Here is a 16,927-nt window from a genome sequence, read left to right as displayed (position 1 = left end):
GAAACAAGGTCAAGGGAACTCCGAGTAGTCCCTTGCTGCAAACATGCATTTTAGTCACTTGTCTCCTCCTCGACAATGGACTCACCACCCTCCCCTATTGAGCAATGTGTTTGGAAATTTCTAGAATGAAAGCTGCACCCTAAGAAGTCTAATAAAATAAAAATCAATGTTTTAACCCACCATGTGGAGACTTTGCAATTCAGAGTTATTATTACCAATGAATTTCCATCCATTAATAATCATCAGATTTGAGCCATTCCCTTTCTCTGGCCCTTGCCCCCCCCCCCCCCCTCACTCTCTCTGGCCCTTGCCCCTCTCGCTCTCTCTCTCTCCCTTGCCCCGCCCTCTCTCTCCCTTGCCCCGCCCTCTCTGTGGCCCTTGCCGCTCTCTCCCTTGCCCCGCCCTCTCTCTCTCTTGCCCCGCCCTCCCTCTCTCTCTGGCCCTTGCCCCTCTCTCTCTCTCTCTCTCTCTCTCTGGCCCTTGCGCCTCTCTCTCTCTCTCTGGCCCTTGCGCCTCTCTCTCTCTCCCCCCCCTGCAGTCGCCCTCTTGCCCTTGCCCCCCCCTCTCTCTCTCTCTCCTCTGCACTCGCCCTCACTCTCTCTCTCCCTCTCTCTCGCCCTTACCCCACTCTCTCTCTCTGCCCTTGCCCCGCCCTCCCTCTCTCTCTCCCCTGCACTGGCCCTTGCCCCCCCCCTCTCTCTCTCTCTCCCCTGCACTTGCCCTCACTCTCTCTCTCCGGCCCTTGCCTCTCTCTCTCTCTCCCTTGCCCCTCTCTCACCCTTACCCCACTCTCTCTCTCTGCCCTTGCCCCGCCCCCCCCTCTCTCTCTCTCCCCTGCACTTGCCCTCACTCTCTCTCTCGCCCTTACCCCACTCTCTCTCTCTCTGCCCTTGCCCCCTCTCTCTCGCCCCACCCCCTCTCTCTCTCTCTCTGCCCTTGCCCCACCCCCTCTCTCTCTCTCTGCCCTTGCCCCACCCTCTCTCTGCCCTTGCCCCACCCTCTCTCTCTGCCCTTGCCCCACCCTCTCTCTCTGGTCCTTGCCCCACTCTCTCTCTCTGGCCCTTACCCCACTCTCTCTCTCTCTGCCCTTGCCCCCTCTCTCTCGCCCCACCCCCTCTCTCTCTCTCTCTGCCCTTGCCCCACCCCCTCTCTCTCTGCCCTTGCCCCACCCTCTCTCTCTGCCCTTGCCCCACCCTCTCTCTCTGCCCTTGCCCCACCCTCTCTGCCCTTGCCCCACCCTCTCTCTCTGGCCCTTGCCCCACTCTCTCTCTCTGGCCCTTACCCCACTCTCTCTCTCTCCGGCCCTTGCCCCACTCTCACTCACTCTCTCTCTGCCCTTGCCCCGCCCCCTCCCTCGCCCATGCCCCACCCTCTCTCGCCCTTGCCCCACCCTCTCTCGCCCTTGCCCCACCCTCTCTCCCTCTGGCCCTTGCCCCACTCTCTCTTTCTCTGCCCTTGGCCCTTGCCCCACTCTCTTTCTCTGCCCTTGCCCCGCCCCCTCTCTCTCTCTCTCTGCCCTTGCCCCACCTTCTCTCTCGCCCTTGCCCCACCTTCTCTCTCTCGCCCTTGCCCCACTCTCTCTCTCTGGCCCTTGCCCCACTCTCTCTCTCGCTGGCCCTTGCCCCACTCTCTCTCTCGCTGGCCCTTGCCCCACTCTCTCTCTCTGCCCTTGCCCCACTCTCTCTCTCTGCCCTTGCCCCACTCTCTCTCTCTGCCCTTGCCCCACCCCCCCCTCTCTCGCCCTTGCCCCACCCCCCCCTCTCTCGCCCTTGCCCCACTCTCTCTCTCTGGCCCTCCCTTGCCCCACTCTCTCTCTCTCTGGCCCTCCCTTGCCCCACTCTCTCTCTCTCTCTGGCCCTTGCCCCACTCTCTCTCTCTCTCTCTCCCCTGCACTCACCCTGCTCTCTCTCTCTGGCCCCTGCCCCACCCTGTCTCTGTCACTGTGTCATCTGTTCCCTGAACCACTCCTTTCCCGCTGCCTTGTTTTGGTCCTTGCAACACTTGCTAATCTTCGAGGGCTGCGACAGTCTCCTCATTGGCCACAAGCACTGGAATGATTTATAATGTAATTAGAGTAGATTCATATTTTTTTGATAATTTGACAACTATAAAATAATTCTTTCATCATCCCCTCCAGTGAACCATATGACAACATGATTCTGCTTTTCACAACTGGTATTAATTCAGTTCTACCCTTTAACTTTCATTAGCACTGTATTCATTTTATTGAAATTACAGCATTTATTTTAAGGAAAAAAAACATGCATTTACATGACAGCCGTAGGCCATCTCAAACTGCTTTACAAACAATAGACTGCAAATGCTGGAAATCTGAAACAAAAACAGAAAGTGATAGAAATACTCAGCAGGGTCCATAGCTGAAACATTTCAGCTGTTTTCACCATAGACGCTTCCTGACATGCCGAGTGCTTCCAGTATTTTCTGTTTTTGAATGAGAAGGCAATCCATTTTTGGTGGTGTTGGTTAAGGGAGGAATGTGGGCCAGGACAACCCCCCTCACTCCTTTTGGGATCCCTCATCTGAGAAAGGACATACATGCCTTAGAGGCGGTGCAACGAAGATACACTAGATTGAGCCCTGGAGTGAGAGGGTTGTCCTATGAGGAGAGATTGAGCCTATACATGCTTGAGTTCAGAAGAATGAGAGGTGATCTCATTGAAACATACAAGATGCTGAGGGGGATTGACAGGGTAGATGCCAAGAGGTTGTTTCCCCTTGGCTGGGGAGTCTAGAACTAGGGGGCATAGTCTCAGGATAAGGGGTCGGCCATTTAAGACTGAGATGAGGAGGAATTTCTTCACTCAGAGGGTTGTGAATCTTTGGAATTCTCTACCCCAAAGGGCTGTGGATGCTGAGTCATTGAGTATATTCATGGCTGAGGATAAATAGATTTTTGGACTCTAGGGGAATCAAGGAGATCGGGCAGGAAAGTGGGGTTGAGTACTGATAATGGCGGAGCAGGCTCAACGGGCCATATAGCCGACTCCTGCTCTTAATTATGTTCTTGCGGCACCTCCCTCAGTACTGCACTGAAGTATCAGCCTAGATTATGCACTCAAATTTTAAGAGTTGGCCTTGAACCTCCAACCTTCTGACTGAGAGGGAAGAGAGCTCCCCACTGAGCTAGGCTGATACTCAAGAAATAAGTAATGAGGCAGTTGTTTAATGTTGTACATGAACAGATAATGTACATAAGGACCAGAGCTTTGGCCTTAGAGTCAGAGTTATACAGCACAGAAAGAGGCCCTTCAGCCCATCGTGTCCACGCCAGCCATCAAGCCCTATCTATTCTAATCCCATTTTCCAGCACTTGGTCCGTAGCCTTGTATGCTATGGCGTTTTCAAGTGCTCATCTAAATGCTTCTTGAATGTTGTGAGGGTTCCTGCCTCTACCACCCTTTCAGGCAGTGAGTTCCAGATTCCAACCACCCTCTGGGTGAAAAAGTTTTTCCTCAAATCCCCTCTAAACCTCCTGCCCCTTACCTTGAAACTATGCCCCCTGGTTATTGACCTCTCTACTAATGGGAAAAGTTCCTTTCTATCTACGCCCCTCATAATTTTATACACCTCAATCATGTCTCCCCTCAGCCTTCTCTGCTCTAAGGAAAACAATCCCAGCCTGTCCAGTCTCTCTTCATAGCTGAAGTGCTCCAGCCCAGGTAACATCCTTATAGGTTATGCTGTTATCTAGACCCAAAGGCTAACTTGGTTCTGTTAATGCTATATATATACTGCTCTGATAATGCAGCAGTGTTAAAATTGCTTATTCAATCATATTTTCGTACTGATGCAAATCTTGCAGAGTAAATAGGATGCCAGACCTCCTCACACGGCGACGCCTGCATTTAGCGTTTCTCTCCATAACCAAATGTTGGCATTTTTAGATAGTGTTCATCATTAAATTGATGGTTTGTAAACCAAATTGTCAGGTTATGTGACTTTTATTCAAACCCCGATGCTATCTTCAGATTGTAAAGCGCGTTAATAACCGTTAATTCATCATCTGTTCGAAGCTCTTCTCTGGTGGGTGGGTCGCGCTGCACAAAGTGTTGGGGGATGTGGGCACCCTCCCGGGCACCGACCTCCGCCGGTCCCTCCGCCTCAGTCCCTGGCCGGTTGTCAGCCGAGGTCCTGCTGGCCTTTCCACACTGAGCATTTGGCAATGTCTTCAAATCATCTCCTGCAGGTACATCAGTTGGAATCCGTTCTGCAAACCGGTCGCCAAACTCACTCTTGTAAAACCACCGACTGTACAATGAACTTAAGTAGGTCGTTTCAAGTGCAGAGCCAGGAGATTCAAGTCGGGGCAGACCGCGGACAGCAGGCGATGGGGAAATCAAAACATTTTCCATTTTAAGTTCAGCCTCGCTTGTCTCCACACTGAGAATGGCGCCGTTTTGCAGAACTTTATTCTGGATTTTCTCTAAAGAAACTGGATGTTGCATTTCATCGATTATTTTAAAAACCGATTTGTAGATTTTCTTGGAATAGTTTGCTCCATGACCAGAATGACCTATAGTCAAATTGGAGACTCTCCTTATCTCTGCATCATTCTGGTAAGAGAACTTTCCCGAGTGTGTCATGATTGGAGACTGAGTGGGTCCCTCCAGCTCAAAGTTAGATTCCCTGTTTATTGATGCAACGTTCTTGCAAGAGACATTTTGGAAGGATGTTGTCTCAGATCTGTTGGCACATTCCTCCACACCCAGGTTATTCTCTCTGTGAACCGTCCTGGTCCCCCATTGCCCGGGTGCATCGTCCTGTGAAATGACCCTCTGTGAGAGGTCTGTCTCCCGGTCCGCTGATAGTGGAGCAGGCTCGAGTGTTGAGGTGCTTTGGCTCCCGTTCTCTTGACTTTGCACACTCCATGCACATGGCCAGCTAAAGGATGTACTGGCTGTTCCAGCTTGGCTCATTTCATCTGTAATTTCGCTGTCTGCTGTAATTCCCCCGTCCACAGGTACTGCAGTTTCTTCGGAGAGAGCATTGCTCAACTCAAATCTGTTTCCATTGGACTGATGGGTTTCATCATCCATAAACGCAAAACCATTGTTAATGGGTGTTTCCATTTCACTGAGCACATGTTCTGAAATATCTGTTGCAGACAATTGTGTGCCCGGAGAAATGTGTCCTGTCTTCTTGCGTTCATCCTGAGCAAACAGTAAAATGTCTGGTGGACTGATATTTGCTCTGGTCATAGTTGATAAAGTATTCTCACCTCTTTCACTTGTATCGAGTACATTGAATTCTGTGTCAGCTATTAACTTGTGTCTACTTGTGAATTGAAAGCTTTCCGATCTATTGGCATCTAGCCCTAAACGCAGGTGCATATTGTCTTGTTGCAAAGTGCCCTTATGAGACAGGTTGAATCTCGGTTGTTCACAGTAATGATCACAGGCGGTGAAGTGACTGCCCTGTTGATGTGACGTTTCAGAAAATGCAACTCGGCTAACATGTTGACAGTTGGAAGGCTGTAGATCAACGCTTGAACTTAGCTGGAAGTTTCTGGGTGGTGTCTGCTGAAACTCAGAGTATTTATCATCCAAGCCTCCATTTACCTCCACTAATTGTAGCGTTTTATTTTCCTTGTGTTCATTTTGAGACTCGGGAGGTTGGAAAGTTGTTTCCTCTTCCTTCAGTGGGTTGGCTTTGCATGGAATGCCATCCTGTATCATTTCTTGAGGATTACATTTAGGCTTGCTTTGTGAAGAATATTCTAATTCCACACGAGTTTGAACATCACCAGGTAGGTGATGTCCAAATGTCTCACCAACCATTTCCTCGTTCATTTTGGACCATTCTTCCATGGATGTTGAGAGGGCATCAGGTGCTGGTTTAACATTGACCAATTCTGGGGTTCTTGAGCAGGTCGGTTTGTCTTTGCCTCTTTTCTTTGTACAGTGTCTAATCCCACAGATGAAAGTCTTCATATTTGGTAGGCTGACACTACTCTTGTTTATTAGCTTGGGCTTCTGTTTTCCAAATGATTTGCTGTTTGGTGAATGTATCGGTGTGCTACAAGTTCGATCTGTGAAAATTTAGTACAAATGTTTTTATAATAAACTGTTTAATATATCGATCCCGAGTTTGAGTAAATCAATAATTTCTTAAGGCAATAGTCTTCTTTTAAAGTATTTCTCCCTCCCTTTCTGTGGTCTATCTGACATCTTACCCACCCGAAGACCTAACTAATACGACTAATACGATAGCAAAATACTGTGGATGCTGGAAATCCGAAAAAACAGAAAATGCTGGAAAAACTCAGCAGGCCAGGCAACATCCGTGGAGAGAGAAACAGAGTCAATGTTTCAGGTCGAAACCCTTCATCAGGACTGCATTTTCTGTTTCATTTCCTGTGTTTTCTCTCAGTCTTGACGAAGGGTTTTGACCTGAAACGTTGACTCAATTTCTCTCTCCATGGATGTTGCCTGGCCTGCTGAGTTTTTCCAGCATTTTCTGTTGTTAATACGACTCTAAAACTGACTGTGAAACTGTCAGCTGTCACTCCAGTTCCCCTCATCTCTTGCTCTCTCTCCCCATCACACACACACCCCACATCCACCTCATTTCCATGGAGAAGCTCTTAAGCACTGCTAAACAGCTCCCCATGGTGGCAGAGATTAGGAACTCATGGACATAGGGAATCACTGGGTCTGGTAGTGCAGTGGTTCTGTTCTAGATTAGTAATTCACATGTTGTGTATTCAAAATCCCACGTGGCAAATTATGAAATGGAATAAATCTAGTAATTTGGGGTAAAAACTGAACATGCTGGAGATACTCAGCACGCCAGGCAGCATCTGTGGTGATCGACACAGAGTTAACGTTTCCGGTCGATGATCTTTAGTCAGAACTGGAAAAGGTTAGAGATGTAACAGGTTTTTAAGCAAGTACAGGGGCAGGGAAATGGGGGAGGGGGGAGGAAAGAGCAATGGGGAAGGTCAGTGATGGGTTGGAAGGCAGGAAAGATTAAATGACAAAATGAATTTGGGGGCTGTAATCAGAGGCGAATGGTCATGGAGCCGCCACATTGTCATATAAAACTGATTTCACTAATGTCTTTCAGAGAAGGTAACCTGCCGCCCCTACCGAGTCTGGCATACATGTGACTCCATTCTCACACTTCAGAGGGTATTTAAGGGTTAACCGTGAAGAAGCCGAGCAAGACATTCAGTTGTACAAACAGTCCCTACAAAATGTTTTGGGAAATAACTAAATCTTTGCAGGCATTACTCACATCCAAAGAACATGAAAAAAAAATCTCTGCCCATAGCAGAGCAAGTTGTTGCTTCATGTCAACGCAAAAATTAGCAAAGAATTCATGGTTATTCACAGAAATCACAGAAACCCCACAGTGCAGATAGAGGCCATTTCGGCCCATCGAGCCTGCACCGACACATATCCCACCCGATCCCCGTAACCCCTACACATATCCCACCCTATCCCCGTAACCCACATATTTAATCCCCCTAACACTAAGGGTCAATTTATCATAGCCAATCAACCTAACCTGCACATCTTTGGACTGTGGGAGGAAACCGGAGCACCCGGAGGAAACCCACGCAAACACGGGGAGAATGTGCAAACTCCACACAGACAGTCACCCGAGGCCGGATTCGAACCCGGGTCTCTGGCGCTGTGAGGCAACAGTGCTAACCACTATGCCACCGTGCTGCCTTGGTCTTATTGTAATACAGTTCACATTGCATTAAAAAGGCACCTCAAAAACAACATCACTGCATTTGAACAATAACACTCTGTTCAAGCATTCATATGGTCAGCTGGAGAAAATCGTTTTGCTCGATGTCGTCTTGTGTCTATTGACAAGAAAAGAAACCTACTCGAGGTCAGTTTAACCTAAGATCCACATCCATAATAATGGGGAGAAAATGAATTAAGTCATTGAACTGCTAACCCACGAGTTACCAGGACAGTCTGTAGAGGCAGGGCAACTCAAATCAGGATGTCACGGGCAATCCTAGACTTCTGGGAAGTGGGGGGCGGTACTAAGCTATATTAGGTCCCAGGTTTGATCCCTGATCTGTATAGTTAGCTAATCTCAAATATGGAAGAGGGAGGGTCTGAATCAGAGTTTGTGGCCTCTGCTAGAAAATGTGTGCACGTGAATGTTGGGTGTGGATATGATGACTCACTGGGCTCAACTTTGGTGCTTCCTACATCAAATTGCCTGCCGTCACTCACTCTCTGGGGTCAAGTGGAAAATGACCACTTGAGCCACGTTCTGGAGTACAGACGTGGTACCAGGAACTTTACCCAAGGCTGAGGCAGCACATTCAGGGTGAAACACAAATCTAACACGTTATTTTAAGACTGTTTTCATTCTTGGGTCTGAACTATTAAAGTTGGTGTCTCAATCCAGTTGCGTAGTTCCACTAACCTGGCGTAAGCCCATCCAACTTCAGTGGAGGGTCAATGAAATGCAGTTCATGAAATTGTACTGGTTAAAACATAGAACCTTGTGTTCAGCAGAATAACCTATGCTGAGTTTCTGTAAGTTTGCTTCCAGCAATGGTCAGTGCGTAAAGCTCCCCAACAAGTATAGTTTATTGAACTTGTGGGTTCTAGCATTCAAACACAGTCAGTGTACCCTGCTGACAACCTTCCTCCCACCCCCCTGCCTTTTCCGTCTCTGTGACAGCATCTCCAGCAGGTTCCCACTCAGCCCATCATGGTTTTTAAGGAGCTCCTCATCAGGTGGAGGTCTAGGGTTATAGGTGTTAGTTGGCTCTGCAGTGTTTTTTGGTAACATTTTCTATTCTCCTTCTGTGCGGCACATCACAGCAGCAGGAATGGTACGTCGATGTTCTTTCCCTCATTCCTCTTCTACCTAGCAAACCTGGACCTAAGATATTTTCTTGACTAAATTCTTTTGCTGGATGTCTACATTTACTCTGACCAAATCCATTGCCCGGTGATGGATTTATTTCACGTCCATCAAGTGCATTTATATTTTGATCATTGTGTTTGAGGCTGTTTACACTAACATCCCATAATGAATATGAACAGTTTGCCGCTTGTGACACCGGTTCATCGTTACCTTCTACATCTGGCAGTTGGGTATCTCCAGCTCCATTGAATAATACTGATCTTTGCAGTTCCTCTCCCATAGAAGTTGCTGCTACATTTGAGTATCTGTCGGCTGCTGTTCCGTGAGTATCTAGTTTGGGTCCAAGGGGACTAATTGGATCCCACAGTACTCTTCCCTTCACTTCACCAGTACAGTCTCCCATGGCCGATAAGCTTTCATTCAATCCAGTCGCTTTTACAGGGTTACTTGGTATCTGATGCTCATCTTCCTCCACCATCTCATTCCGCTCTTTGTAGAATGGTTTGGCTTCACTTCTCTCCAAGTTCTCAGTCTTGGGGTCTTGTGGTTCCTTGGCCTCGATTCTCTCCAGGTTCTCAGTTTTGAATTCCCACTTGGATCTCTCAGCCTCACTGTAGAGAATGGAGAGGTCATTCGTATTGGGCGAGTGTCTGTCTTCAGTTTGAGTACCATGAGCTTCACTGGAGGCATTTCCCAGAGACTGACTGGCGTTGGTTGAAACACTAAGTGAGTTTCCTGCTGGATTATTGGCGTTTGTCAGCAGCCTCTCAGGAACATTAACCTCATTGCCGAGATATTGACCTTCCTCCTGACTGCACAAATGGTGCTGTGACATATATAAATTTGTCAAACAATTCCTACTTCGGACTATTTCTTCTATTTCACAGTGCTTCAGCGTCACTGAAAGAGAAAAAAAATCCTTTTTAAATACCGAGCAGTTCATTTTCAAAATCAACATAATATTTTTGCCATCTCGCGTCTACAAAACTGAATTTTAATTTCCTAAAGAAAACACCAAGTAGAAATGGAAAACAGCTTGGCGCTGAATTTGCAGTCAGCGACGAAGCGAAGGCATTCGCTGTTGGCCCTGAAGCACAGGGATCTCGCAATCCCGGTGTCGAGAACTTCAGGTTTTCCAAACTGGAATTCAATTCAACGGAACTTAATGAGGATTCCCTTACTCGAGTGGCTGTGACGTCAACAGGTTATCTAAGCATCCAATCAAAAGGCAGAATACTCACTATCAGCAAACAAAAGGAAGTGGGTAAGCTCTTAAAATTCTAACCTTTTAAAATACTTAGAGCAAAAGAAAGATTGGGGTTCTCACATGGGGAAAGGCAAACCTAAAACAAAGATGCACAAACTCTGACAGTTCGCCGTCATGCCGACCGCAAATATATGTTTTTGTTTTCCAACCTCCATTATGTACCTGAAAGATTTTATTATTTTGTATCAAAATTGCGACTGTAGTCCTCAAAGAAAGAAATTTACAATGTGACTTTATTACAAATCTTACATTTCCAGTAGAAGCTTTTATATATTTAATAGATAGAGCTTGCATTTATATAGCACCTCGCCCTTTATCCAGGACCTCGAAAGGTACTTTATAATTAACTAGCTGGGGGTGCCCGGCGGTGCCGAGGCTTTTTTGAGGGCATGTTGTTGTTGGAAGAGAGAGAGGGGTAAAAGGAGAGAGGGGGAAGGAGAGAGGGAGAGATGGAAGGAGAGAGAGAGAGAGAGAGAGAGAGATGGAGAGAGAGATGGAAGGAGAGAGAGGAGAGAGAGAGAGAGAGAGATGGAAGGAGAGAGAGAGAGAGAGAGGGAGAGAGAGAGAGGAGAGAGAGAGATGGAAGGAGAGAGAGAGAGAGAGAGAGAGATGGAAGGAGAGAGAGAGAGAGAGAGAAAAAGAGAGAGAGATGGAAGGAGAGAGAGAGAGAGAGGAGAGAGAGATGGAAGGAGAGAGAGAGAGAGGGGGAAGGAGAGAGAGAGAGAGGGGGAAGGAGAGAGAGAGGGGGAAGGAGAGAGAGAGAGAGAGGGAAGGAGAGAGAGAGAGAGAGAGGGAGAGAGAGATGGAAGGAGAGAGAGGAGAGAGAGATGGAAGGAGAGAGAGAGAGAGAGGAGAGAGAGAGAGATGGAAGGAGAGAGAGAGAGAGAGGAGAGGGAGAGAGATGGAAGGAGAGAGAGAGAGAGAAAAAGAGAGAGAGATGGAAGGAGAGAAGGAGAGAGATAGAGAGATGGAAGGAGAGAGAGAGAGAGAGGGGGAAGGAGAGAGAGAGAGGGGGAAGGAGAGAGAGAGAGGGGGAAGGAGAGAGAGAGAGAGGGGGAAGGAGAGAGAGAGAGAGGGGGAAGGAGAGAGAGAGAGAGGGGGAAGGAGAGAGAGAGAGGGGGAAGGAGAGAGAGAGAGGGGGAAGGAGAGAGAGAGAGAGAGGGGGAAGGAGAGAGAGAGAGAGAGGGAGAGAGAGATGGAAGGAGAGAGAGGAGAGAGAGATGGAAGGAGAGAGAGAGAGAGAGGAGAGAGAGAGAGATGGAAGGAGAGAGAGAGAGAGAGGAGAGGGAGAGAGATGGAAGGAGAGAGAGAGAGAGAAAAAGAGAGAGAGATGGAAGGAGAGAAGGAGAGAGAGAGAGAGATGGAAGGAGAGAGAGAGAGAGAGGGGGAAGGAGAGAGAGAGAGGGGGAAGGAGAGAGAGAGAGGGGGAAGGAGAGAGAGAGAGAGGGGGAAGGAGAGAGAGAGAGAGGGGGAAGGAGAGAGAGAGAGGGGGGAAGGAGAGAGAGAGGGGGAAGGAGAGAGAGAGAGAGGGGGAAGGAGAGAGAGAGGGGGAAGGAGAGAGAGAGAGAGAGGGGGAAGGAGAGAGAGAGAGAGAGGGGGAAGGAGAGAGAGAGGGGGAAGGAGAGAGAGAGAGGGGGAAGGAGAGAGATGAGAGAGAAAGAGAGAGAAGGAGAGAGAGAGGGGGAAGGAGAGAGAGAGAGGGGGAAGGAGAGAGGGGGAAGGAGAGAGAGGGGGAAGGAGAGGGGGGAAGGAGAGAGAGAGGGGGAAGGAGAGAGGGGGAAGGAGAGAGAGAGGGGGAAGGAGAGAGAGAGAGGGGGGGAAGGAGAGAGAGAGAGAGAGAGAGGGGGAAGGAGAGAGAGAGAGGGGGAAGGAGCGAGAGAGAGAGGGGGAAGGAGCGAGAGAGAGACGGGGGAAGGAGCGAGAGAGAGACGGGGGAAGGAGCGAGAGAGAGACGGGGGAAGGAGCGAGAGAGAGACTGGGGCTGGGAGTGCGAGAGAGAGAGAGGGGGGGACTGGGAGTGAGAGAGAGAGAGGGGGACTGGGAGTGCGAGAGAGAGGGGGACTGGGAGTGCGAGAGAGAGAGAGAGAGGGGGAGAGGGGGTGCGAGAGAGAGGGGGACTGAGAGTGCGAGAGAGAGAGGGGGACTGGGAGTGCGAGAGAGAGAGAGAGAGGGGGACTGGGAGTGCGAGAGAGAGAGAGAGAGAGAGAGAGAGATTGGGAGTGTGAGAGAGAGAGAGAGAGAGAGATTGGGAGTGTGAGAGAGAGAGAGATTGGGAGTATGAGAGAGAGAGATATTGGGAGTGAGAGAGATTACTTTTGAAGTGCAGTCATTACCGTTATACACACAAACACAACTGCCAATTTGCGCACAGCAAGGTCCCACAAATGAATGACCAGTTGGTCTGGTTTTGGTGGTGCTGGTTGAGGAACTGTGGTCAGGACAAACTCAATGGCCCAGAAATTAGTTTCGGGGGCTTGCCGCGCGTGCAAGCCCCCGATGTGCACTCACCCGGCACGCCGACAGCTGAAGCCTGGGCCTGCTTGGAATTCCTGTCACTGGCCCGGTTCAGCTGTCGGCGCGCTGTGCTTGCCTGATCCAGCGGCGTAGTTAGTGCGATGTGCCGGCTGGGATCAGGTGAGCACTGGGCAGCCAATCAGGGGAGGGAAAACTTCATTCATGAGTTTGATAGTAAGAACTGTCAAACTCATGAAAACTACGGGCGCTCAAAACACTACTTAAACTTTAAATAAAATTTTAAAAAACATCCCACTAATTAAATGAACTATAAATAACTTTAAAAAACTATTTTAAACAATTATTCAAATTTAAAAAAAAAAAAAATTTTTTAAAAATCGGGTCTAAAAATACACTTACCTTACTGTAAAGTCCTTAAAAACAATAAAGCTGTGGAAAAAGTTATAATTTTAAATAATAGACCACTTACCTTAAAGAATCAAGTCCTTACGTCTCCTTTTTACATTTCTAAAAAGTTCAGGCCCTTGCACACGGGCAAACCTGTAAAAAAGAAGGAAGTCCTGCGCGCACGCGTTGGACCTCTGAACCCCTTGGAGGAAATGCCGGTTTCCCGCGCATGCGCTGTGCATGCTGAAATCCGGCACTTCCAACGGGCCCACGCGTGAGTACCCCGTCCGTACTCACGCGTTGGGACCGGAATTACTGGGCCCTTGTGTTTCTTCAAATGTGCCATGGGGCCCTTCACCAATACCTGGGCAGGCAGATGGTTCTCATCTGACAATGTAGCACTGGCTCAGTACTGACGCAAGGGAAGTGGATAAGTATTTGAAAACGTAAAATATTAAACAGGGAGGGAGAATGGGACTAAGTGGACAGCTCAGAGAGCTGGCACAGTTAGTGAGCCAAATGGCCTCTTTCCGTGCTGTAAAAGGCCATGATTTCTATGTGCTCAAGTCCCGTAACGGGGCTTGAATCCACAAACATCTAACTCGAGAGCGACAGTGCTACCAGCCAAGACTTAATAAAGGTCTTCAGACCAAAGCAAGAGCAATCTTTGAGAATAATTTGGCAGTTCAAACAAGTTTGTATAAAAACACATCGATTTCAGCATGTTTTCATAGAAATATAGAAGATAGGAGCAGGAGTAGGCCATTCAGCCCCTCGAGCCTGCTCCGCCATTTAATGAGATCATGGCTGATCATCCAAATTCAGTACCCTGTCCCTACTTTCTCCCCATATCCCTTTAGCCTTAAGAAATATATCCAACTCCTTCTTGAATATATTTAATGAATTGGCCTCCACTGCCTTCTATGGTAGAGAATTCCACAGGTTCACCACTCTCTGGGTGAAGAAATTCCTCCTCATTTCAGTCCTAAATGGCTTACCCCTTATCCTTAGACTGTGACCCCTGGTTCTGGACTCCCCCGCCATCGGGAACATCCTTCCTGCATCTAGTCTGTCTAGTCCTGTTAGAATTTTATAAGTTTCAATGAAATCCCCTCTCATTCTTCTAAACTCCAGCGAGTATAAGCCCAATCTGTTTTGAATTGCACCAAGAACAATTACAAATTTGGGTCATTCACTTTTTTTTTTTTTTTTGCAGTGGAGCCTCGGCTGGGATCCACAGCACATTCTGAAACTTCACTTTGTTAAAAGCACATCGAGCGCCTAACACAATATCTTGTCATTATTGAGCACCCTTAACGTAGTAAAAAACATCCCAAGATGCTTCACAGGAGCGTCATCAGACAACAATTGACATTGAGCCACATATAAAGAGATATTAGGACAGGTGACCAAAAGCTTGGTCAAAGAGGTCGGTTTTAAGGAGTGAATTAAAGGAGGAGAGAGAGGTGGAGAGGTTTAGGGAGGGAATTCCAGAGCTTGGGGCCTAGGCAGCTGACAAAACAGTATAAGGGAAAGATACACCAACCTGAATACCTGCCGGTCCCATCTGGGTCGCATGAGTTTTAGGTTTTTATAATTTGTGTAAACAATGGGGGGGGGGGGAATGTTTTAAAGAGAAGTAGACATGGGGCAGTTTGAAGATATGGCACTGGGTTCAGCCCCCACATAAGTCGTGTCGTGTCTGACAAACTTGAATGAATTTTTTTAAGGAGGTAACAAGGAGGGTCGATGAGGGTGGTGCGTTTGATGTGGTGTATATGGACTTTAGCAAGATTTTTGATAAGGTTCCACATGGCAGACTGGTCACGAAGTTAAAAATCCATGGGATCCAGGGCAAAGTGTCAAGTTGGATTCAAAACTGGCTCGGAGGCAGGAAGCAGAGGGTAATGGTTGATGAGTGTTTTTGTGACTGGAAAGCTGTTTCCAGTGGGGTTCTGCAGGGCTCAGTACTAGGTCCCTTGTTTTTTGTGGTGTATATCAATGATCTTGACTTGAATATAGGGGGTATGATTAAGAAGTTTGCAGATGATACTAAAATTGGCTGTGTGGTTGATACTGAAGAAGGAAGCTGTAGAATGCAGGAAGATATCAATAAATTGGTCAGGTGGAAAGAACAGTGGCAAATGGAATTCAATCCGGAGAAGTGTGAGGTAATGCATTTGGGGAGGGCTAACAAGGAAAGGGAATACACATTAAATGGTAGGACACTGAATAGTGTAGAGGAACAAAGGGACCTTGGAGTGCATGTCCACAAATCCCTGAAGGCAGCAGACCAAGAAGATAAAGTGGTTAAGGCATACGGAATGCTTGCCTTTATTAGCCAAGGCATAGAATACAAGAGCAGGGGGTTTATGCTTCAACTGTGTATAACACTAGTTAGGCCTCAGCTAGAGTACTGCGTGCAGTTCTGGTCACCACATTACAGGAAAGATGTGATTGCACTAGAGAGGGTACAGAGGAGATTTACAAGGATGTTGCCCGGAGTAGAGAATCTTAGCTATGAGGAAAGACTGGGTCTGTTTTCCTTGGAACAGAGGAGGCTGAGGTGAGACCTTATTGAGGTGTATAAAATTGAGAGGGGCATAGATAAAGTGGATAGAAAGGACCTATTTCCCTTAGCAGAGGGGTCAAAAACCAGGGGGCACAGATTTAAAGTAATTGGTGGATTGTTGAGAGGGGATTTGAGGGGAAATGTCTTCATCCAGAGGATTGTGCGGGTCTGGAACTCACTGCCTGAAAGGGTGGTAGAGGCAGAAACACTAACCACATTTAAAAAGTACTTGGATGTGCACTTGGGATGCTCTAACCTGCAGGGCTACGGACCAAGAGCTGGGAAGTGGGGTTAGGCTGGAGAGCTCTTTGTTGGCTGGCACGGACACGATGGGCCGAAATGGCCTCCTTCCGCGCTGTAACTTTCTATGATTCTAAGTTCCTCAGCACATCGTTGTAGGGAGGTGTTGAGGGGTGAGCAAAGCATATTGCACCCCCACATTAAGGGATGGGAAAGAGAGGGGACAGTCCTCACCAGGTGCCTCTGGAGTGCCTCCTATTGGCCAGTTCGAGAAGTTCTGACTCGCCTGCAGCAGATGGGACCCTCAGGAGACCAGCAGGGGAAAATGCAAGGAAACCTAGAAGGTAACATACCTCAGTATCTTATTTGTTTTGGTATTTCCCCAGCTTCCTGCCTTACCATATTTCATGTCTGTGCCGGTTACACTGTCAATTCCTTTGTTCTGTAGACGTGGAACATCAGCAGCCTGAAAAGAGTTGGACGCCGTCTTACAAAGACGCATTGCCTCGTTCTTCTTGGCACCATTTTCCCTACTCTCTCTTTTCCCGTTTGTCTGTGATTCTGTGGAAATCTTTAAATGTTCCTCCCTTCGGTCCTCGTGGTTATCCTTAATGTTTTGTAGCTCATCGATAATCAGATGTGAAGCAATCACAGAGACGGCCTCCAGTTTGCTGGCATCGAATTCCATCGGCAGTTCACTGTGACTTGTTGTCCCTTTCCTCTTTATCTCATTGCTGTGTCTCGCGTGACTCCTCAAATTTCCCTCTCTCCAGTATTTCCGACAAAAACATATAACCAGACAGATAGCTATCGCCAGCAAAAATCCCCCTGGAAAGGAACATTTTTGAAATCCAGGATTATTTTGCAATATAAAAAAAATTATTATACAGCTTCAGGCTGAACTTCATATAAAACATTTTATCACTCTGAGGCAGGGTGTCCAAACTATGGCCCAGTAAGACCCCCGAGTCCAGGCAGCTCCCATTTGTGCTCAGATTTCATATTCGCTGGTTTGCCCCATTTGAATTCTATGGGCTTTGAGGCTTAGAAGTGGCTGCTGTCTCTTTGATGTATAAATCCTCAATCAAATTAATCAGTGTTAAAAAAAGACTTGCATT

General features: G+C 47.8%; 1 protein-coding gene across 1 annotated transcript; it reads right to left on the bottom strand.

Moving 5' to 3' along the window:
• Nucleotides 1-1,771: 1,771 nt before the first annotated feature.
• Nucleotides 1,772-16,567, bottom strand: LOC147101655 (uncharacterized). Its single transcript, XM_085965393.1, has 3 exons — nucleotides 16,209-16,567; nucleotides 9,079-9,768; nucleotides 1,772-6,049 (listed from the first exon to the last, which is right to left on the bottom strand). The coding sequence occupies exons 1-3, from the start codon at nucleotides 16,495-16,497 to the stop codon at nucleotides 3,963-3,965; spliced, it is 3,066 nt and encodes a 1,021-aa protein (XP_085821519.1). The 5' UTR covers nucleotides 16,498-16,567; the 3' UTR covers nucleotides 1,772-3,962.
• Between the last annotated feature and the right edge of the window lie 360 nt (nucleotides 16,568-16,927).

Source organism: Somniosus microcephalus, chromosome 23 (genome assembly GCF_052327205.1).
Source record: "Somniosus microcephalus isolate GS21.2 chromosome 23, FLI_Smic_1.0, whole genome shotgun sequence".
Taxonomy (NCBI): Eukaryota; Metazoa; Chordata; class Chondrichthyes; order Squaliformes; family Somniosidae; genus Somniosus; species Somniosus microcephalus.
Note: the sequence above shows the minus strand (reverse complement) of the source record. Positions and strands in the feature narration are given on the sequence as shown.

What these genes read in the sequence shown, in the direction of transcription:
- LOC147101655 (XM_085965393.1), bottom strand. Translation starts at nt 16,497, where the DNA reads ATGGAATTCGATGCCAGCAAACTGGAGGCCGTCTCTGTGATTGCTTCA. An exon ending in CGGCACAGACATGAAATATG is followed by an intron (nt 9,769 to 16,208) that starts GTAAGGCAGGAA and finishes TTTCTCTTTCAG; the next exon opens with TGACGCTGAAGCACTGTGAA. An exon ending in CCAACTGCCAGATGTAGAAG is followed by an intron (nt 6,050 to 9,078) that starts GTAACGATGAAC and finishes AAATTTTCACAG; the next exon opens with ATCGAACTTGTAGCACACCG.